The 23,283-nt window shown below is 33.0% G+C and overlaps 2 protein-coding genes across 2 annotated transcripts; both read left to right on the top strand.

Annotated features, from left to right (window-relative positions):
• The first annotated feature begins 985 nt into the window (after window positions 1–985).
• On the top strand, window positions 986–11,170 carry LOC131939688 (spartin-like). Its single transcript, XM_059298151.1, has 10 exons — window positions 986–1,053; window positions 3,800–4,204; window positions 4,801–5,106; window positions 5,769–5,865; window positions 6,095–6,201; window positions 6,835–6,898; window positions 7,407–7,601; window positions 8,723–8,884; window positions 9,336–9,426; window positions 10,332–11,170. Exons 2-10 carry the CDS (start codon window positions 3,815–3,817, stop codon window positions 10,540–10,542), a joined length of 1,623 nt encoding a protein of 540 aa, XP_059154134.1. The 5' UTR covers window positions 986–1,053; window positions 3,800–3,814; the 3' UTR covers window positions 10,543–11,170.
• Window positions 11,171–15,171: 4,001 nt separating this feature from the next.
• Window positions 15,172–19,457, top strand: LOC131939673 (uncharacterized). Its single transcript, XM_059298132.1, has 4 exons — window positions 15,172–15,363; window positions 16,042–16,190; window positions 17,627–17,791; window positions 18,424–19,457. Exons 1-4 carry the CDS (start codon window positions 15,231–15,233, stop codon window positions 19,189–19,191), a joined length of 1,215 nt encoding a protein of 404 aa, XP_059154115.1. The 5' UTR covers window positions 15,172–15,230; the 3' UTR covers window positions 19,192–19,457.
• Window positions 19,458–23,283: the final 3,826 nt, after the last annotated feature.

Genomic DNA, 23,283 nt, shown 5'->3' with positions numbered 1-23,283 from the left:
TTTTACATGAGGGGTTGCAACCCCCCCCCCCCCCATCCTACCCCATTGGTTTCAGTGTTTCTTCCAGACTTTTTTCTCCGGGGGGGCACTTGAAATCTTCGGGGGGGCGGTAAAGTTTCTTCGGGGGGGCGGACACTGTTAAAAGTATATATTTTCTATATAAATTATATAAATTTCATTTCGTTCGGGGGGGCGGTAAAAAATTTTCGGGGGGGCTTCGCCCCCCCGAAGAGATGCCTGGAAGAAACTCTGATTGGTTTAGGCAGGGGCTTAGCAAGGAAGTGGCGGGGTGCGGACCGCACCTGGTGACACCATTTAGGGGGGGGGGGGGTGACACCAAGGCAAAAAATAGCAAAATATAGAAAAACTTGAGGGGGGGTGCAAATCGAAATTTTGAGGGGGGGGGGTGTGGGGGGGCAAATCGAAAACTTGAGGGGGTGCAAATCGAAGTTTGAAGGGGGGGTGCAAATCGAAAACTTGAGGGGGTGCAAATCGAAAAATTGAAAGTTTGTCCCCGGGAAGGGTCGCTATACGCCTCTGAGGAGGGTGACACCATTAAAAAGCCTAAGCTAAAATGTCTTTTAAAAGCCCTTATAATTTATAACTTTCGTGCATTTTCACATTTTAATTTTAAAACTTTTAAGCTCGATTTCAAAATTCCAAAATTTAAAAATATGCCCAGATGTTTACATTAGAAACACAAAAGCACTTTATTCCATAAACTAAATGTAACTAGATCTAGATCTAGATTCTAGATCCTAGATCTAAATTTGTTATTTTGTTGGCATAAATAAGAAAGTTGATGCTTTTCCTTTATGAAAACAAGATGAATATTCAACTACTTTTAACTTTTAGATTATGCGTTTTACGTTTAGGATAATTGAATCGCAAATCATTTGTGCATAACAGTTAGACTTTTTAATTAATGCTATTTTTGTTTTGTAAATAGTGTATTACTAAGATAGAGTCACACCTTTACAAAAGAAGAACATTATTATAAACTATATAAACATCCGATACGTAAACAACGTAAACTAGGGGCTTTATCATCTCGTAAGTATTCATTCATTATTTACGTTTTAGCCAACGTTAATCTGTAAATGACTACATTAGAATTTAGATAATTTATTATTTAACAACTCAGCCTTTTTTATCACTGAATTCACTGGCTTTTCACTCATTTTCTGTTCTGCTGCTCACTGCCAGTGAAAAGTTTTCAAAATCAGTGAGTCCAGTTAACAGTTGAGTGTGTGGTGTCACCACTGTGACTTGTGAGTCAGTGAGTGACACTTATTACGCTGACACTGGGCACTGGGTGACGCAGTTACACTGGCGTGAGAGTACAGAACTACAGTAACTTGAGTAACAGTACTGAGTACTAGTACTACTACTACTACTAGAATCTAGAATAATCTAGATTCTAGATCTACTAACAGTAAAAGTAATATAATATAAATCGGTAAAACTCCATTTAAGCGTATTTTATTCGCCGCTTCACATTCACCTCTGGTTGAGCGTATTTTATTATCAACACAACCAAAGCACACAAACATGTTAGAAAAACACTAGGATTAGAGCTAGATATTAGTAGATATACTTTTTAGCGCAATTTCCATACTGGCAATTGCGTTTAATAATGCGTCATTTCTGGATGGATGGATGGATGTGTGTCCGCAGCTTTGTCATATCTCCTCCTCAATGAAGCAATATCGAGGACTAGTTCCAAAGCAAATATGTTAAGCAAGTTCCGAGGATGATTGTGGGCAAAAAAAATTCCCGGAATTCCTTCCTGGATTTCCCGGAAAAGCCAAAAAACCTCGGCAACCAGACCACTTAGCGACTTGAAACATTTACCAATCGATTCCTGCGATAATTTAGAACAATATTGCCAAAGAAAGTTTTCAAAAATATCCTTTCGTTCGGTCACAAAAAATTAATTAAGAAATATTTACTACTTTTTACTTTCTCGTATATACGAAGTATAGAGAAAGTCTTGTAATCGTGCAAAAAAAAAAAATCGAGATTTTTGCAAATCTCGACGTTTTGCATCTCACTGATACGGAAAAACATAATTTTGCAATCTTGTCCGTATGTCTGTGTGTCTGTGTGTGTGTGTGTCTGTGTGTGTGTGTGTCCGTGTGTAAACACGATAACTTGAGTACCGTTACAGCTAGGTTGATGAAATTTCATATATAAGTATTTTATCAAAATCGTAGATCCGTATCAACTTTTGAGCGATTTCCGACAACCGGAAGTGGTACTTTTTCTACTTTGAATTTTTCAAAAGCCTATAACTTGAGTACTATTTCAGATAGATAAATTAAATTTCACATGTAAGTAAAAGATCTAATTCTCTACCTTCTGTTAAATTTTGAGTAATTTCCGTTGACCGGAAGTAGTAATTTACGCTACTTCCGATTTCTCAAAAAACTAATGTAAATTTTTAAAGTACTAATAATATTGCGCACTATTATGCGCTTTTTTATTTCGCGTTCACTTGGTGTGCAATTAATTTGTCTACTAGATTTTATTCTATTTTTAAAACTTTAAGTATTTAAAATGGATTAAAAATCATGTCTAGAAGTCTATAGCCCGAGTTCCCATTACCTGTTATTTTATATAAGAATATTCGAGAAAGTTTAGGGGAGATCACTCCCGGTTTATTTAAACTGAGCATCGTGTAGGCCTACTCGTTAAAATAAAACTATTTCCGTTGCTGAATATATGATTTATCTCGATTTAAAATTGTTATGGATAACATAAGGAAATTGTGCTTAAATTGTCACTAGACTTTTTATTAACTTGTTTTGATGAATGTGAGTTTTAATTAGAAAAGGTAAAAAAAAAACATAAAAAAGCATTAGGACAGTTCGAATTGAAAAGCGTGAAAAAAATCCCTACACGGTCGAGGGTTCACCATGAGTAGGCCTATATTGACTTTAATTATCAGCATATGTCACAAACATACATGCATAGTCATTCAATATTCCAAATTTGGATTTTTCTAAAGTTTTGACAACAGTAAATTATCAAATATGAAAACAAAAATTCATAAAGAAATATATTAATAAGCCTAATGTTTTGCTGACGTTTTCGTGTGTTTTGGTTGTGTTTATAATAAAATACGCTCAACTGGAGGTGAACGTGAAGCAGGGAATAAAATACGCTAAAATGGAGTTTTACCATATAAATCAATATTCTCATGTAGAACTTTTAATTTTGGCCTTAGGACTACACTTACTGACTTAGTGTCTAATTTTAAGAGTAAGTAAATAGGCCTAATCTAGTCTAATTTATTCTAGATCTTTGTACTCCAAGTTGTAAGATCTAGATCTAGTAATTAAAATGTAAGCCTATGGCCTAGATAAATGTTAAAATGAGATTGTTTAGGCCTATATTATTGTTTGGAGTTTATATTTAACACATTTATATTTTTTCTGTGTGCTGAAATTATTTAGTATTCTAGATCGACATCGTCTCATAGGCCTAATAGTAAATTACTAAAATTAGATTTTCAAATAAAGTTTACAAATTTTCAGTCAGAAAAGCAAAATAATATAACAATGGTCTACTTAGGAAATATTAATACATGTAATATGATGATTTTTTCTGTTTAGCCATTAGGCCTCTCATTAAAATAGTTGTTGTATAGTGTACACCCTTTTTAGTGTTCATTTAATTTTTTTTTCTTAACAGTAATACCAGCAGCTAAATATGACTTTACACAATAGTGAATTGTCTGTCTTCTTAGTGTTTCAAGAAGCACATTTTTCCTTAGTCTGAATGTTATATTTTTCAGGAACTTGAAGACGAAATGGCTTCTGCATCTCAACAAGAAAAGCAGCCACCAGCTCGGCCACCACCACCGCGTGTAACGTCTCCCCCTCAGTCATCAAGACCGTCTTTAGTAGATTCTGAAATACACTCATTTCAAGATCTACAGAGAGTTCATGATGCTGCTTATCAGTTCATAGATTCTGGACTTCGTGAGGATGAAGGTGGGAACGGACAGCTAGCCATAGAAAGTTACAACCAAGGCCTTCAGTTGTTAAACAAAGCACTGAGGATAAATGTGGAAAAGCTCACTCACTCTACACTAGACCAAATGGAGGCAGCTAAAGAAATCCAGATGAAGATGAACAAAACAAAACAACAAATAACATATCGGCTTCAAGCTCTACAGCCAGCTCTATCAGATTTACAGGTGAGTTTTGTGTTATGTTTTGACTGAATTTATTACAATCAGAAAAACGTATAGAAGACCTTTTTTGTACATGTCATTTTTAACCATTGTTTTAACTTTTTCTTATTGTAACTTCTTAAACATAATCATTTGGTTAAGGTTTCTTCCGTTACTAAAAACAAAAAACCCTGATATTAGCCACTTGATTTTGTTTCCTACATATATTAATTTAAAATATACAAATTATGTATGTAATATTTCAAGCTTCAGCTACTACTTTAGCTGCTCCAAAGTTTTGGTGGCAGATTTTGAAATGATACAATTGAAGTAATTTATTTCAACTCTTTCAAATTTCTTTCTGTGAAAAGCTTTAACTTTTTTTTTTAAGAAGGATTATGTGGGGACAAAAAAGTTTAAAACTGTAAAAAAATATATAGGTGTTTTTTATTTTTAAAATATCTGTATTCATTAAATAATTCTTATTGGATGTGCATTTTTCTATTTGCTTTAAAGTAATTATTTTCTTTAGTATAGTTCTATACTTGACTAAAAATATTTTTAAAATTCTCATACATTTATCTTTAATCTGTTATCCATCAAAAAAATTGTAATTCTAGGAACGGATGGAAGCTGATGCTCCACCATCATATGAATATGCCATTAGCCAGCCTAGCTCCCCACCGTCATATGAAGATGAAGAGCTGGCAGCGCTCGGAGAAAGTCTAATGAGAAGAGAGTTAAGCAACAGCCTGCTGGCTAATGCTAATGAGCTGTTTACAATTCCTGATGGTGTGCAGATATTTTACATCAGCCCTGAAGGATATGTCAGTGCGCCGTCATACCCGACGTCACTTCACATCATCAAGATTGATGATCCACAAGCTCAAGGACCTAATGGCGAAATAGCTCCTGCGTTCATACATGTAAGATTTTTATAAGGATTTTAAAATAATTATACAGATTGTGTAGCATTCAATTTGGTTGAATTATAGCTTTTAAACTTGCTTAGGCTCCATATCTTATTAAAAATATCAGAATAACTATTGCCGCACAAGTGTTAATCATCACTATTTTTCAAAAATAAAATGTCACAATTTTGTTCTAGAATATTTTTTTTTTAATTATGCTTAATTTCCATATGAAATTATCATATAATTTAATTGACATTCTAGCATTGTTTTCTTTGGTGCCTACAATATTTGCCATTGTTGAGAAAACTTTAAGCTGAGATGAAGTATGAATATTTTGTTACTGGTCTCCCACAATCAGAATTGTTAGTTGGACAGCTTAAGTGCATGGCCTATGCTAATGTATTTGTGGTTTTTTTTTTTTTTTACAAAATTGTTGGTTTGACAGCTTAAGCACATGGCCTATGCTAATGTATAGTTGTGTTTTTATCAAATTGTTGGTTTGACAGCTTAAGCACATGGTCTATGCTAATGTATAGTTGTGTTTTTATCAAATTGTTGGTTTGACAGCTTAAGCACATGGTCTATGCTAATGTATAGTTGTGTTTTTATCAAAATTGTTGCTTTGACAGCCTAAGTACATGGCCTATGCTAATGTATAGTTGTGTTTTTAAAAGGTTGGTGACTGGATGTATCCACTAGTACCAGGTCGATCCCCAGCTCTCCATACAAACTATGGAGCATACTTGTTCCCAGATACATTTGCTGCCCCAGGTAACTGTGTGTTTGATAACATCATTGTCATACATTGGTAAAATATCTTAGTACTATGCAGTTAGAATTAAAGGGGATTCTTCTATTCATTTTCACATAATGTATACTTCTTTATTAATTCATAAACATGAAAAATTGCCTGATTCATTAAAGTAGATTTTTATTATATTTCTATATACTTTTTTTTATGAGTTTGCAACACATTACTTCAAATATTTTTTTTTTTCAGGTTCTGCTGTAGGTTTGATTGTGCCAGATGATTTAGATCCAGGTATTCGACAGGAATTAGAGCAAATCATTTCTTCCTTAACAGCCCTTGTGCAGGAACCAGAGGAGGTAATTGGAAGAAAGCCTGTGTTATTAAGTTGTGATGCTGTTTTTACCTGTCCCTCATAGAAGACTGTTGTTATTAAGTTGTGATAGTGTTAATTGTCCCTTATGTTAAACTCCCTCATAGTTTAAGTAACTTTGCATCTCTGGCTGTTTCAAGTAAGACAAAATTATGTGAAGTGTGGGTGGAGGTTATCTGTTAAGCTGTTTAGTTTTTTATTATTATTATTTTTTTATTTATTCACCCATGGGTCATGGAATTTCTATAAACGCATATCCAAATTTTTTAAAAAGTTTCTATTGAAATTGTAAATAACAATCTCCATTGTTTTTTCTCATAATCAGAAGTCTAGAGTAAGTTACCACAACTAAATACTATTTGTTCTGTTCTTGAACAGTTTTAATTTTATATCAACCCTTGCAAATAACATAATAATGCTAGGGGATAACTAAATGATTCTTACTTAGGTTGTAGGTCACATAATGAGATAACCTTATTTGGTTACATTGCTGAGTGTTGTGGTCTGTTTATTTTAATATCATTCTTATTTTTTATGGTATTTTTAAATTTTATAAATGTGCAGTACAAATCAACATAAATCACAGGTTACTTTAAAAAAATAAAATTCTTTTAACCAGCAACCAGCGGAAGCAGTGGAACCACAAGACATGGCTGGTAGAATTTCTAAACACATTACTGCAGGTTAGTAGCTCTTTGACGTAGTGATTGTATCTTTAATTTAGGTGAATTAATAAGTGAATCAAACGTGTTATTTTATAACCATAAATATGGCTGGTAAAATTTCTAAACACATTACTGCAGGTTAGTAGCTCTTAGGAGTAGTGATTTTATCTTTAATTTAGGTGAATTAATAAGTGACAAACATATTATTTTAAAACCATAAGAAAAAAATAATATATGTGCAGTGATGTTGTAATTAAGCTTGTTCAGTAGTTGCTGAAAGAATCAAGTTGTTATCTAATACTTAATTAATATAAATTATGTAAATATAAAAATGTGAAATATTTTTACTATTAAAATAAATAATGTGATTATAACCAAAGCTCTAATGAATAATTGTTAATGTTAAATATAAAAGTTCAAAATCTCAAATAATCTCAAAAATCTATTTTTACTAAATAAACAAAGCTTTAACTACATAATGTGTGAATTAAAAGTCCAAAAGCTGAACCGTTTTGTTTTCCTTTAGCTGCTGACTTCATAGCCTGGGGTTTGACTAAAGGGGCAGAGAAGGCTGGGAGGCTGATTCAAGCTGGGTCTGAGAAGATCCAAAAAAATACTGAGAAGTGTTCCAAGCCACATCCTGTCGACCCAAAGCTGCAGAAAGGTGTTGTCTATGCCAGACAGGCCACTCATGGGGCAGTGCAAGTAACTGGCTATGTGGGTAAGTGTGATGACGCTAAGGTAGATAAGATTCAAAGATAGGTGATAGGCAGAATAGTGTAGGTCAGCTAGACATTAGTCAAGCAGAATGAATAGAATTGCAGTGGAATGAATTGACCGGTCATGTGTGACAGTCAGCTGACCTAGCGTCAAGATATCAGGAGTTGGTTTAAGATAGTGGAGTTGATTGGTCGAGCGTTTAGGAGAAAGTTGAGTGTTAAAAGGCTGTTGGAGATAGTAATTGTTAGGAAGCAGTAGAACAGAGATTGTGTATTACTATTAGTTAGGAAGTTACAGTTGAGTAGATTGTTAGGTAGTAGAAAGTTATAGTCAAACAGTTGGATAGCAGAAGTGTATAGTATAGTACAACCCGGTAGTGTGTGGAATAGGATATTGAAATGTGAAAATAGGAAATAGTAGATAAACTTGAATATCATTAAATTGTGCTTGTGTTGATTTCACACTCGGCATCAGAAGGGTCGATCCCCTAACCCTGGGGTCGGCAACCTGCATCTTGCGAGCCGCATACGGCTCTTTTGATGGCAATATGCGGCTCTCTAGTTCCTTAATAATTGTTTTTTCAAAACTCAAACAATTATTATATTACAAAAACAAAAACAACTTTTAACAAAATAAAAAAACAATGAGAAGAGGTGGAATAGAGTGTAGAGCGTATATGTGGACAGCTGACAACTGAACTGTGGCCAGCCCTGTGGTAATGGTCCCATGCTTTCCACTACAGAAGTGCACATGAACACTTTAGTGGCTCTTTAAAAATATGGAAATTTTGCCGATTGCAACTTTTGGCTCCTATGTCTCAAAAGGTTGCCGTCACCTGCCCTAAACCCACATAAAATACACATGACGGTGACATATATAAAACATCTCTCCTCATACATAATAAGTAAAACCACTGATTGTTCTGTGGTTGTTTTTTAAATTTTGGCTATTCACAATTATTTTTTTTTAATTTTGGCTATTCACAACTTTTTTTTTAATTTTGGCTATTCACAACTTTTTTAAAATTTCAAATTAAATTACTTATTGTTTTAAAATTCTGAATGTTTAGAAATTAATTATCCAACTTTTTTAGTTGAAAAATTATTATTTTTTTCTGTGTAGTGAAGAAACTAGGGGAGGTCACTATGCAGCTGGGCAGAGAAATAGCTCCACACATTAAAAAACATTGCAAACATTGTTTACCTAAATCTTTGTCTGAAGAGAAAGCGAGTGGTAGGTCAACGCTGGATGGCATAACAGATGTTGCAGCTACTAGTCTCAAAGGTTGGAGTCTTTAATTGCTTATCATGTTTTTAAAGTAACTTAAAAAAAATCAAAAATAAATAAGTGAAAAAATTGAAAAATCATGAAAAATGCTATTTTTAAGTATTGGTCCCTCCTTAAGCAATTAATTGTAAATTAATATTGTAAGACGATAAGTCTTTACAACCACCACCTTCTGAGTTATTCACACAAGACCACCACAAAATGAGAGTTGTGGCCATAGGAATCTCATCCATTTAGAAATTATAGCTCATTCATAGTTGTGTGGCTAATTTTTTTAAAATTATTTTTATTTTTTTATCCATAAAACTTTGGAATAGAAGTTTGTAAAACAATGTTCATTTTGAACACTTTTTAGTAATGATTTTGAAATTTTGTTTGTTAGATGATTCATAAATAAAGTTTATAAATATTTATTAAAAATGTAATTACTTTGAATATCTCTGATTAGGTTTTGGCACTGTTTACATTGGCCTTGAGACAGCAGCGAGGTCGCTGGGGCGCTGTTTAGTGAGCGAAACCACACAAGTCGTCAATCACAAGTAAAATTTTATAGGGTCTATTATATATTAGGAATCCACTTGCAACACCTGCTACATCATTTCAGATTGATGTCCCAAAACATTTCTTTGAATAATTCTTCTCGTTAGCTAATTTTTAGGATTTTCATTTTTTTTACTGTTAAAAGGTGGGAACTGAGTGGCTTAGCAGTAGAGCGCTAGACTGCAAACCCAAAAGTGTCAAAATCGTGGTTCAAGTCAGTAGACTCCCTGAGACCACCAAGCTCTTTTGGGTCCTGAACTCATGTTAGGGAAAGTCAATGCGGCTGTACATAGTGCTGACCACATTATCCCTTCATATGCTGAGGTCAAAAACATGAACTCTGCTTCATCTGCCCAATGGACGGCTAGGTCTAAAGAGGAATCTTTACTTATTTTTTTATTGTTAAAAGGGTATTTAACAATATTACAGATTTATGATGAAATAATAATCTTAAATACTCATTTTACATTAGGAATTGTGGATGAAATTCTAATTTTACATATACAGATTTGTGGATGAAATACTCATCTTACATATCACAGGTTTATGCTGAAATACTAATATAACATTACAGATTTGTGATGAATTAATATTACATATTTGTGATGAAATGCTACTATGATACATATTACAGATTTTGTGATAAAATCTAATCTTACATATTACAGATTTGTGATGAATTGCTACTATTACATATTACAGATTTGTGATAAAATCTAATCTTACATATTACAGATTTGTGATGAATTGCTACTATTACATATTACAGATTTGTGATGAAATTCTTATCTTACATATTACAAATTTGTGATGAAATACCACTATTACACATTACAGATTTGTGATGAAATCATCTCTTACATATTACATATTTGTGATGAAATACCACTATTACATATTACAGATTTGGTGAGGAAGCTGCTGGGTTCACAGAGAACACCATGTACGCTGCAGGAAATGTTGTCCTGACAAGCCACAACGTCCACAACCTCGGCATGAAGGCGATCGCAAAACGTGCTGTCAAGGACACCGGCAGAGCTCTGCTAGAAGAAGGGAGGAATGCTCCAGAGGAAAACGGAAAGGCTGCCGGTTCTGTAGATAAAGAGAAAGTGTGATAGAAGCAGTAGGGAAGGTTATATTCAGCCTATGCAGGTTGACATCTAGTGTCAAGACTTGGGGGTGGTCCAGTACATCATCTGATTGAAGTTGAATTCGTCCATGTGTATTTACAGAATCCATTCTTATATTTTAAAAACATCACAGTCATCACTTTGTATCAAAGTATTAATAATACAAATTCATTATTTAATATGAGAAATGGTTTTTAGTATTTAATAGAATAAAATGTAGTACACTAACATTTTTTGGCTGGGTTATTTTTATTGCATTTATTTTATTTGATATTTATATTTATTATATTGTCAAAATAAAATCTATCAGTCTTCTACTGTGAAGGATGATTTAAGAAAGTTTTTAATTGTTTTACCTCAAATAGTATAGATAACCTGCATATTTAATAAGATATGAATTAGCCAGTTCTAGTTGTAGATAGTAGTAGATTTCACCTGTTTAGATTAGCCTGATCATTATCACCTTTGTCCTACACTGACCAATCACCAGCCAGTTTTTTATTACATTTTTGCTGTATGAAAATCAAACAAGCACCAATTTATTTCTGTTGGTGCTTTGTTTTTATAAGAATACTGTGCCTTACTGGTAGTAGTGTAGTTAAGGTAATCTCAATGTGGTCAGTATTCCTTTCTTTGAATGAAAACTTTGGATTTATTTTCTTTAATTCTAAGATAGTCTATGTTATAAAAATCCAGTTTATTTATATAAATAAATTATCCAATGTTTACTTTTTAGGCTGAATACTAATTATTGTATAGACCTTTACAATGTACATCCTTGCAATTGATCCAACCAAAATATCTGCAAAATTGTTTTGTTTTTTTATATGAGTTATTTATGACAATTCCAAATTTTAATTAGTTACCTTGGTCTTTCTGTTTGATTTGTTGCTGTTAGTTACATATTGACTCTGTCACCCACCGGATGTAGGGAATTCTGTTTTACTGTAGCTTTTGTTTGCCTGACAAAATGTTGTTTCACCATTGTTTGCAAATTTTTACCTCATCTTGCTACTTAATATATCTTTAAATAATCTATTCCAACAAAATGTTTCTTTAAATATCTAAAAAAAAAATCAGTGTTTAAACTACTGTCATTTGTAGATGTTTATGTTTATAGTTTTATAAAAGCTAGGTTTAAATAAATTTTTAAGTAAACTTTCAGCTTTTTTTTTAATACCAATTATTATTTTTAAGATATGCCAAGTCTATACTATACAACAGAAAGGCTTTAAGCGAGATTTACTGGACCACTTACAAACAGCAATACTGGTGCACAAAGCAGCATTTATGCAACAATTAATTTATTTTTATTTATTTATCTCTTAATTTTTTTTTTTTTAAATTGGAGTCAGATTTTTCTTCAGCTTTTGATATAGGTTATCTCTTCTTTCTGTTTATTTATCACGTTTATATTCCTTTAACTTTGATTTTTTTTTATTTTTTTTTTTAATTATGCATTTGCCTGTTGCTTTAATTCTGTTGTGGAGTTGATACAGTTTCTCTGTTTCAAACAGAATATCTGTGAATTTAAAAAAAATAATTACTGAATAGTTTGTTGTTGTTTATTCTGTATAATATATTTAGCCTGTGATAAAAGTTCCAATAACGAATGTTTTTTTTTTTACCTTTTATTTGTATTTGTGCAGAGTATAACTAAATTTGGCTAGCTTTTTCAGAGAATGATAGGCTTTCACTGTTAATAAGATTTTTGTTTTTTCCTACTCTTGACTACTTGTCTACTGCCATTATTTATGCTAGAATTGAATTCAACTGCTATAAAAAAAATTATTGCTGCTATCTTAAAGAAAAAAGTTATTGCTTATTTTATATTGTACGAACAAAATAGTTACTTGAGAAAAACAGTTTTTTTTATCTTTGTTATTTGTTTAAAACTGAGTTGTCCAGTATTTCAATGTGAGGTGACATTGACATTGGGTTTTTCAGGTCTGAGATTAATAATTATTGACCCAAAAGTTTTGTTGTTTGGTGTTCAGGGAATGACTTATGGAAAATGAGCAAGTGACACATCTTGTGAACTTGTACTGTGTAATGTGTTTAGGAGGAAAAGGTCTGAGAAATTTTGGGTAATATTTGGGGGAAAAAATTGGTTAATGATTGTTAGAAATGTGTTTATTTTAAAGGTGGGGGGGGGGGGCATCTGTGATATGGCTATTTGTGAATGTGGCTGAGGGGTGTTCATATTGAGTGTCATGTTTTATGACTGCTGGTCTAGGGATGTTCATATTGAGTGTCATGTTTTATGACTGCTGTGTTATGAGTGATTAGACTCATCTGTTGTTTGAATAGAATGAGATTATATAAAATGAGATCACTTTTCTATATATTTTTTTCATATTTGAATACATTGCTTTTTTTTTAAATTATGGTTTCTTATTAAAATGTTTTAGTGATCTTTTGTTTTCTTCATTCTGTAGTCAGAAGTAACTTACACGTTTGTTGTATGAATGGCACCTCTAATTTACTTACCTTTTTTGGTGTTTTACTCAATGTTTGTTGAAGTAAGTGGTAAAAATTATCAAAAAACACATCTTTTGGGTAGAAACACTATTTACATATTCTAACTTCTGATCTTGTCTAGATAAGATTATTAAAAAGAGGATATTATACTTGTACGTTAGGATTTTATGTACTTTTTGCATAAGTGGCAGGGCTTATCTGTACAAGACCCCTATATTCTTCTTCACTGGACACAACAGCGCATCCTTTTATTTTGAGCCCTTTGATTCTTGCGAAAATCAAGTTTAGCACAATGCTCATCTAGACTCGGTAATAAATAGTGTCACGTTTTTTACTCATTATACACATCCCCCCCCCCATAACAATTATCATATGTTGTCACAAAAAGTAAGACCCGCCAAATTCCCTGTATTTGTGTTGCTCATTTTTCCGTCACCAACTAAATTATTCTATTTTCTTTGGAAAACAATCAATTCTATTATACTGAGTTGTTTCCCTTTGACAAAGGGATATAACCAAATAAATACGCACGTCTCTCCAGGAATGCTGTATCACTGTTTATGGAAGAATGCATTTAGTATCACTCTAATTCTTGCATGTAGCCCTGCAGCATTTTGCATGAAGAAAAAAAATTACAGGCGCTATTTTGAATCTCATAGAACCCACAAATGCATCGTTATCAAAATTGTGTGACTATGTAGGCGTAATATGTAAGAGGCCTACACATAGTATATAGTATATATTTATATACAAACTATTTAATTTAAAATAACCTTTGAATAACGGAGTTGTCTGCAGTGTTTCTTCCAGACTTTTTTATTATCCGGGGGGGGGGAGTGGAACTAAAATTTTCGGGGGTGGGGTGGACACTGTTAAAAGTATATAATTTCTATATAAATTCCATTTCGTTCGGGGGGGGTGCAGAGATGACTGGTTCGACTTTTCATTTATTTTTATTTTTTTAATTTTATATCAGGATTTTTTTTGTTTTGTTTTTTTAACTTACGCTAGCTTGAATAAAATACAACCTAAACAAATTACAACCCGGGGTTGTATGTACTTCTACACAACGAGTGCTCAACACACTCGTCCCGTTGTGTCCGCGTGTTTCCCACCACTGCTCACTGCGGCGTAAGGTAAGGGTACGGCTGTATCATGCGTGTGAGCAAGGAGTAGGCGTAAAGGGTCGAGGCTACTGACACGTACACAGGTCAACATTTTTGGGTGTGTAGCTGCTTAGTCTTCACACGTAGTGCACAAGACGGCGGAGACTACGTTTATTCTAGATCTACCATGAATATTATATGAACCAGAAGGGTCTGTATAAACTGTATTATTATATTCATTATGTTGTATACGATACATTGTATACTAATTGATTTTAGTTCTTTACATAGACCAATCTATTAAGTTAGGTAGGCCTATATTATACTAGATTTCTATATAGTTTATCAGTATAATAGTATTAATAGATATATAGATAGATCTATATTATTAATATTATAGATCTATATAATTTATAGATCTAGATCTATACAGTAAGTGTGGGATAAAGATTTTTAAATCATTTTATTGGTGATATCCTACATCATTACATTTTTTAGATCTACGAATTTGTATTCATATAGATATTGATAATAATTTAGTTTATATTTAGATATCTAGACCTGTACATGTAGGCATTGTAGCCTATTCTACCTGGTGTGTGTAGCATGTTGACCTACGTATATGACTATTTTAATTAACTTATTAATGTAATGTATTGGCTTATGGATCTAGAATAACTACAATTTGCCATCACTTTATTTGCCATTTGCTTCAAAGTGGTATTTAACTTTTTCTGACTTTTTTTTTCCAAATTAATTTTTTTCTTAATGATATGAATGATCTACCTTCCCCTGCATATATTTTTATGTATGTTAGCTGTATATAATCATTATATTAATGTATATTGCTTAAATCTTTATTTTTAATCCCTCTACTATGGGACCACGCATATATCAAATTTTAAAAAGGCCAACATAAGGAGTGAGGCAGTAGTGTTGCTAGACCCATATAGCAGCACATCATTGCCCCCTCCCCCCTCCCCACCATGCACACAATGTTACCTTCATAATACTCTAACAGGTGATGTGGAAGTAATGGAAAACTTGAATTAATTAAAGTACCAGCATCACAGGAGCATCACTGCAATGTCACAGACGATTGGTTACCCTAGGAGTCCTCTAGGATGTCTTGTGATATGTCTTTCCTTGTGCCTATCCCATGTGGGAAGTATGGCAGTGGAGGTCCCCTTCATTGCCAAGCAAATTCTAATTTACGGAGGTAATGTATGAAGTTAGTTATAATCTAATTATACGGAGGTAATGACAAAATGTATGACGTTAGTTATAATCTAATTATACGGAGGTAATGTATGAAGTTAGTTATAATCAAAGGCAATTATGGGGATTGGAGATTTTGGCCTGTCAAAAGTTCAAAACTCTTGTGCATATTTGTAATTTTTATATTTTTTATAAAGTGTAAAGTTTATTTAAAGTTTATTTAATGCTTGTTTATATAAATATGTGTATTCTAGAGTGGATCACAGAAGGGTAGGGACAAGAGTTCTTAGCCACATCACTTTCCTGCTCCAACATATATATTTATATATTCTTTAATAGAAGGATTTGTGAATGTAATGTAAATATTGTACAGTGTTGTACTGTTCTGGAAAAATGATGTTCTCTATTTGAATTACAAAACCAAAAGGTCCATAATGTACAGTTACTGTTTAAATGATTTAACTTTGGAAATTAAAAACTAGGAAATTTGACAAATTTAAAACAAACAAAAACATTTAATTGAAAATATTTCAGTAGGTTAACAAAAAGTTAAACAGAATTCTCTGCTTAAAAAAAAACTCTCAGGCAAAAATTATCTTTATTTGTTATAAATGGCCTTTCACATAATTGGAACTGTTTGAATATTCTATTTGACCTTTTTAAAATCCACTTGTTTCAGGCAATGGATTTATTGGAAGTAGCACAGCCGAGCGTTTGATAGCTGCTGGACACAACCTGACCCTAGTCAACAGGGGCAACTGGTACTGGGACTCTGGGTATACAATCAAACCATTTGTCCATCATATCCAATGTGACCGGCTACAACCAGTAAGTATTTCTAATGATGCTGGAAGCAAATAAGGATGTTATTTCTTTTATAGTAATACTGCTTGACTTAATCCTTTGTGACCCCTGGGGAGCAAAGGGCCGCAATCACTACTCTCCGCTGGACTCTCCTTATCTGCACCCATGCAGTGGCAGTCAAGGGGGGGTTTAGGGGGGGAGGTTTATAACCCCTTCCATGGACCCCGACACCTATATATATAGTCATATATATATAGTCATATATATATACCGGTAGTCATATATATATATATATATATATATATATATATATATATATATATATATATATATATATATAGAGGACTATATACATATGGAAACATTTTTGAGCCCCTCCCATGACCAATTCCTGGCTGCGCCACTGCACACATGTGAGCCCAGCAGCCTTTGCCTCTTTTTCTACTGGTCTTCTCCATCCATGATCTCTTAGGCTATTCCACTTTCCTTGTAATGCTTTCATAGCCCTAGTTATAAACCCTTATGTGATACAGGAAGGCAAAAGAAATTTACTCTTTCAGACCTGATGGTCAGTAAAGCACAAAGTAGAGTTCTCATGTTTCTGTTAACCCTACATTTTATAGGACAGTGTGGTTATTTCTATATCCAGCAGCCTTTATTTCCCTAACCTCAGTTGGGTACCCATCATAGCTGGATGGACTCATGGACATCCTACAGACTCAGCATCAGCACATGAACTCAGCTTGAGACTTATATGTTAGCAGTCTACTATCTGATCTTGTCACCCTGTTAAGGGGCAAAAAACATTACTAAAATACTGCAGTCTTACCAACTAATCATAAAACTCTAGTTTTATTTTACTGAAATTTGTATCAATCTAAAACTTGCCAAGAAATTTTATATCCAACTTGTTAAGAAATTTTACATCCAACTTGTTACAAAATTTTATATCCAAGTTGTTAAAAAATGTTATGCCCTACTTGTTAAGAAATTTTATATCTAACTTGTTAAGAAATTTTATATCCAACTTATTAAAAAATGTAATGCCAACTTGTTAAGAAATGTTATATCCAACTTGTTAAGAAATTTTATATCCAACTTGTTAAAAAATGTTATGCCCAACTTGTTAAGAAATTTTATATCCAACTTGCCAAGAAATTTTATATCCAACTTATTAAAAAAAATGTACTGCCAACTTGTTAAGAAATTTTATACCCAACTTGTTAAGAAATTTTACATCCAACTTGTTAAAAAATTGTATATCCAAGTTGTTAAGAAATTTTATATCCAACTTGTTAAAAAATGTTATGCCCAACTTGTTAAGAAATTTTATATCCAACTTGTTAAAAAATGTTATGCCCAACTTGTTAAGAAATGTTATATCTAACTTGTTATGAAATTGTATATCCAACTTGCATAGAAATTTTACAAAACAATATTTCTTTTTCTTCCCCACCCAGGGTATCAACTGTGAGGAGCTGATGTACTACACAGCCAACTCAGAAAAAATTGATGTTGTTATAGACTTCAGTGCTTACCACCCAGAAACTCTCACCCAGTCTCTCCAAAAGCTGGGTGCCAAGACCAAACTCTATATCTTTATCAGCACAGACTCTGTGTATGATGTGAGTATTGGTGAGGCGCTAGAAGGGGAACGTTGGTTATCTTGTTGTAGAATAGATTATAATTTTATATGTGTTTTAGTGATGTGTTTGATGGTTAGATCTAGAATTTAAATATTAATTTAATTCATATGAAGAGGGCACTGTAGCACCTGTAGCCATGGTATATGAGGGGGATATTGAAGCTAGAAATGGGATGGCGTGGCCTAAATGGTAGAGCTCTAAGCTGCTATCCTGAAAGTCTTGAGGTTGAATTCTGGTTCAAGTCAGTAGAATGTCCCTGAGTCCACCCAGCTCTGATGGGTACCTAACTCATGTTAGGGAAAGTAAAGGCGGCTGGGCAAAATGCTGACCACACTATCTCTTCATATGTCCAGGTCAAGAAACATATAAACTCAACTTCATCCGGCCAATGGATTGCTAGGTCTAAAGTGCATTCTTTACTATTGCTTTATGTATATAATATATCAATATCTGCGCAATCATTAGGAATTAATTTCATTTATACTTCCACTATTTTCACCCATCAAATAAAATTTGCTAACTAATCATGAATTATGCCCTAGATATTACAAAATCTATTTCATATTTAATAATCTTTTGATATATATTTAAAATTGTGATTAACTTTTCAGGTATGTGAAAAGAGTCACACAGAACCAAGTCGAGAATCTGACGCAGTTCGCCCGTCTTCACAGGAAGTGCGCGAAAAACTAGAGAGGGAGGAGAGTTATGGCCACAGGAAGCTGATGTGCGAGGAGATTTTATCCACCTTCCGCCAGGAAAAGAACGGACCTGCGTATGTGATTCTACGGCTACCCGACGTAGTTGGGCCTCGTGATAACACGTACCGCTGGTGGGTGTATCAGCTGTGGATGAAGCTGAGGCCATTTTTAGAACAGGATGTGGTGATTTCAGAAAGAACGGCATCGCAGCCGATGAGTTTGGTTTATGTTGAAGATGTCGCGAATCTAATTGTGAGCTTAGTAAACAAGGTCCCACCTGCGGCAGTGGACCAAGTGTTCAATGTAGCGCAGAAAGAAACCATCACGTTAAAGGAGTTTGTCAATGGCATAAAAAATGAATTAAACCTTACGAATATTAACATTTTTACAAGCAGCAAACCTGATACTATTATGCTCTTACCATCAATTCGATCAGGCCCAGTCGATGTCACCAAGGCAGAACAAATTTTAAACTGGACCACAACACCTTGGAATAAAGTGGTGAAAGACACTTGCAGTTTTTATGAAGACGCTGTTCACAACATTCGTTTTGATAAGCATTTGAAAGATATGATTCGAAATTTACAAACCTATTTGACTTCCAAGCCTTATGAGGTCATTCAAGGATTTGATGAGGTTTATGGGTTATCTTTTGCAAATCCAAAGGATGAGCTTTAAATGTTTAGGTTTTTTAGCAAAATAATAAAATGGTGCAAGGGTCCATCCATAAATGCAATTTTTCTTTCTAAAATATTTAATACTTCCAGTCAACACAGAGTATATGGATCAATTTTATTGTAATTTACAACAAAAAAATTCTTTAAAAGTGTTAAATAATGGTTAAAATTCAAATTTTATACTTCCTTATTGAAAATGCAAAATTGTGTAGTTACACTGTCTGAACTCCCTCTCCCCCTCATGAAAAAAAGTCAAAAACCTCTGTTCCCCTCTAGGTGTGTGACTGTGACATTGTTTATAGGTGACCTTCCCCCCCCCCCCCCCCCCCTCCCCAATATATTTTAAATAATTTAACCTTTAAACTTAAACTCTTACACATACTTTTTCTTCCCTTACCTCATTTTTTTATTGTGACCTGAATCTCCACGATTATTGTTTATCTGTAACAAAATGTCTATATGCTTCAAATTAGTTAAAATTTAAATTACATGGGACCGATTATTTTATATTAAAAATAGCGTCAACTTCCCTAAATATTTATTCTTCAAATGATTCCTTTGTGTCATGCTATCAAATGAAGAATGTGATTTTAATTTTTTTTAAAGCAAATATATTCTGTTTGAACAATATATTTTATGTAAAGAAGATTTTTATTTTGTTGAAATCTTTGTCAGTATTAATTAACACATCAAATGTTTAATATTTACAGTTTTGAGGTAAAGTATGGATTTTTTGATGTTTACATTTTTGAGATAACTTTATTACTACTTTACACAATGCTTTTATGTAAAACAAGTTACTGTTTTGAAATATACATTTTTTAAACAAGGTGCTATTTTATTTTTAATTTAAAATGTTTTTCTCACTTCTGTATTAAAATAATTTTTAGAAAAAAAAACCATCCTGCTTCTGTTTTTCATTTGGTGAGAATCTTGTTGTTGAAGAGAAATTATTACTTTAACAGATAAAGGTTTGGGTACAGGTGCGGAAATGTAGGAGTAAAATCAAGTGTGAATAAGTAGACCATAAAATTTGGATGAATATCAACATTGATGAAAAAAGCTTTAGTGAACTAGCCACCAGAAACAAATTCTAATTTCATTTTTTAAATTTACACAAGGCTTTACAGTTTCTTTACATTAAGGACTCAGTGAAATTAAAGTGTTGTTTAATAATGCTAAGAGATGGCCACACAAATGTTTGCCATGATGTCTTGGTGGATTTAGAATGCAACGGAATAAAGTTGTCTGGTTCTAGGCAAGAGATATATTAACTAAACCTCTACAACTGTACAATTTTTTGTAACTCCTCCAGAGTTTCTTCCAGGCATCTCTTTGGGGATGAACGAAATGAAATTTATATAGAAAATATATTCTTTTAACAGTCTACCGCCCCCCCCCCCCAAAATAAATTTCAAATACCCCCCCCCCCGGGGAGAAAAAAGTCTGGAAGAAATACTGAACTCCTCCTTACCTTGGTTTACTATTCAGTAATCTTTGATTTTATCCACGTTTTATCACTTTCACCTGCATTCCATTGCAAAAAATCTGTTCAAGATCTCATTAAACTTGTTCGTATTTAAGAACAAAATGTCGCTTGCTCCACAGCTCTCATCTAAAAAACAAGTAATTTAAAAAAGTCTAGTGACAATTTTAGCGCAATTTCCTTATGTTATCTAAAAATAGCTCTGTCGTAGCGTAAATCAAGAGCAGGGTTAGTAAAACCATTGGTTAGTTATTAAAACGTTTTTTATTTTAAAAAAATTCAGTATTTTACATGTTTTATTTACAATAGAGTAACATGACTAAAAACCATTGCGCGCCTAGCTACCAAACGTGATGTCGCAGCCATTGAACGTGATGGCGCAGCTATTGAACGTGATGACGCGTGTGGTGTGGTTGGAAAAACATGCCTACTAATTCGGTCCAAATTTTAATTAATTCAAAATTTTTTTTAAAGGATATTTTTGAAAACTTTCTTCGGCAATATTGTTCTAAATTATGGCAGGAATCGATTGGTACATGTTTCAAGTCGCTAAGTGGTCTGGTTGCCGAGATATGGGCAAAAAAACTGCATTTTCTCGAGGTTTTTTGGCTTTTTCGGGAAATCCATGAAAGAAACCCGGAATTTTTATGGCCTATGTTCATCCTCGTAGCTTGCTTAACATAATTGCTTTTGTAACTAGTCATCGATATTGCTTCGTTGAGGAGGAGATACGACTTAAAGCCCGGACACACATCCATACATTCATCCATCCATTCCCAGAAATGACGAGTTAATAAACGCAATTCTCCAGAATGGAAATTGCGCTAAAAAAAATATTCTGTTAGCCATTGCCCCAATGTTCGTAAAGTAATATTAATTAATGATTGGGCTATTTCTCTTGCATTGTCTCCCCTTTATTTTTTTTTTTTTTTAAACCTTATTACTTTATTATCATGTGGTTTTTTATTTAACACTTACTGATAAAAGTACGATTACTTGTTTATTTATATTTAAGATTTTAAAATAAAAAGTTTAAAAATATTATTATTTGTTTTAGGTTTTATTAATATATTTTATAATCTTTTCTTTGCAACCCATATTAATTTTAAAAATATTGTATTTTAAATATTTTTCTCCTCTGTAATCTAGTTATGAGTAAAATAAATCGCTTTATGACTTATATATTTTCTGACAGTGCCCCAAGGCACTCCAAAAAACAATGTAAAGATGAAAAAAAAAAGAAGATGGCAAGTAATCACTTCACGTATAGTATCTGTTCTCGGTTCTGCACTGATCTTAGCCATTGGTTGGTCAGCCCTTTTCAGGGTTGGCTGCCGGGGTCAAATCAACTCCTCAACTAAGTAAATAAGCAATCAATTGCAAATCTCGCCATCGATCGCTGTGAGGTTGCGCCCACACATCCTTCGAAGTGCACTAGGCCCTTGACGACACACACCTAGGATAAATCTTAGTGGGAGGTTCCGTCAGAATACCAGATCAAAGCTCAACTACTCAAAACTTCATCTACGATACACAATCAACTCGACATCACCAACTTCGTAAAATAAACTATCTTCAACAGCATCATTTCGCCCACCTCAACTACTCGACTACGCAAGAATACCCTACGATGCAACCTCACTCTCTCTCTCTCAAACTACACTCATAAAATGAACAATGAAACAAAGCAACCTAAGCAAAACGATGACGCCACCTCACCTATCTTCTCCAAGCTCTACCCCAATCGACCAACCCTACCATCATCGAGAAAACAGCTACACAAGACTCGCCCTTTCATTAATACACAACAAGACCTGATACAACCAAGAAAAAAGAAAAACAAGTAACGGAAAGTGTAAACAAGTGTACAAGAAGACAGAAGAAATAAGAAAATTCCAAGAGCACAAAATATTGTGTATAAATATGTAAAAGAAAAAAAAAACCAATGTAAAGTTGTTTAAATAAGTACAGAAATAATTACCTAGCTGTACTGAAAAAAAAATGATTATTAATGTATTTGATGATATGGAATGTAAATAAAGGACTGCAATACATCAGTGAGGGATTTTGTATTACATAATATATTCGAATCCAAACTAAATCTATTAACTTTTTTAAAATCTAATATAGATTTCTTGTCCACAACTCTACAATTTTTAAAGTGAGAAACACGAATCATTTTAGCCAAGTCGTAGTATTATTCCCCTTGCATTATTTCCCTTTAATTGTTCATTTTTTCTAAAATATATAAATTTATTAATATGCATTATTTATTTAACTTGTTACCATTCAAATAAGCTTATTAAATTAATTATATTATAACTTAAAAGATTAAAAGTGTTTAATTTTAATGAAATATTTATAATTTTATTTCTATAAAACTAATATTCTATTTATTAAAACCATATGAATTATACAATGCTTTTATTTTAAATAAAATTTCCCGACTTTTGCAGATACCTGTTCAAAAAACGGTTAGAAAGTTATGAATTTTTTTCGATTTTCTGGCAGTGTCCTTTACGGCACTCAACACTTTTAAATGTTTACGATTGGCCTTAAACTTTTCATAAACAACCCAAATTATAATAATTCAATTACAGGTGTCAC

Source organism: Physella acuta, unplaced genomic scaffold (genome assembly GCF_028476545.2).
Source record: "Physella acuta isolate Inbredline_101_S28 unplaced genomic scaffold, ASM2847654v3 ptg000289l, whole genome shotgun sequence".
Lineage (NCBI taxonomy): Eukaryota > Metazoa > Mollusca > Gastropoda > Physidae > Physella > Physella acuta.
The sequence above is the reverse complement of the archived record's forward strand: the minus strand, read 5'-3'. Positions and strand labels throughout refer to the sequence as shown.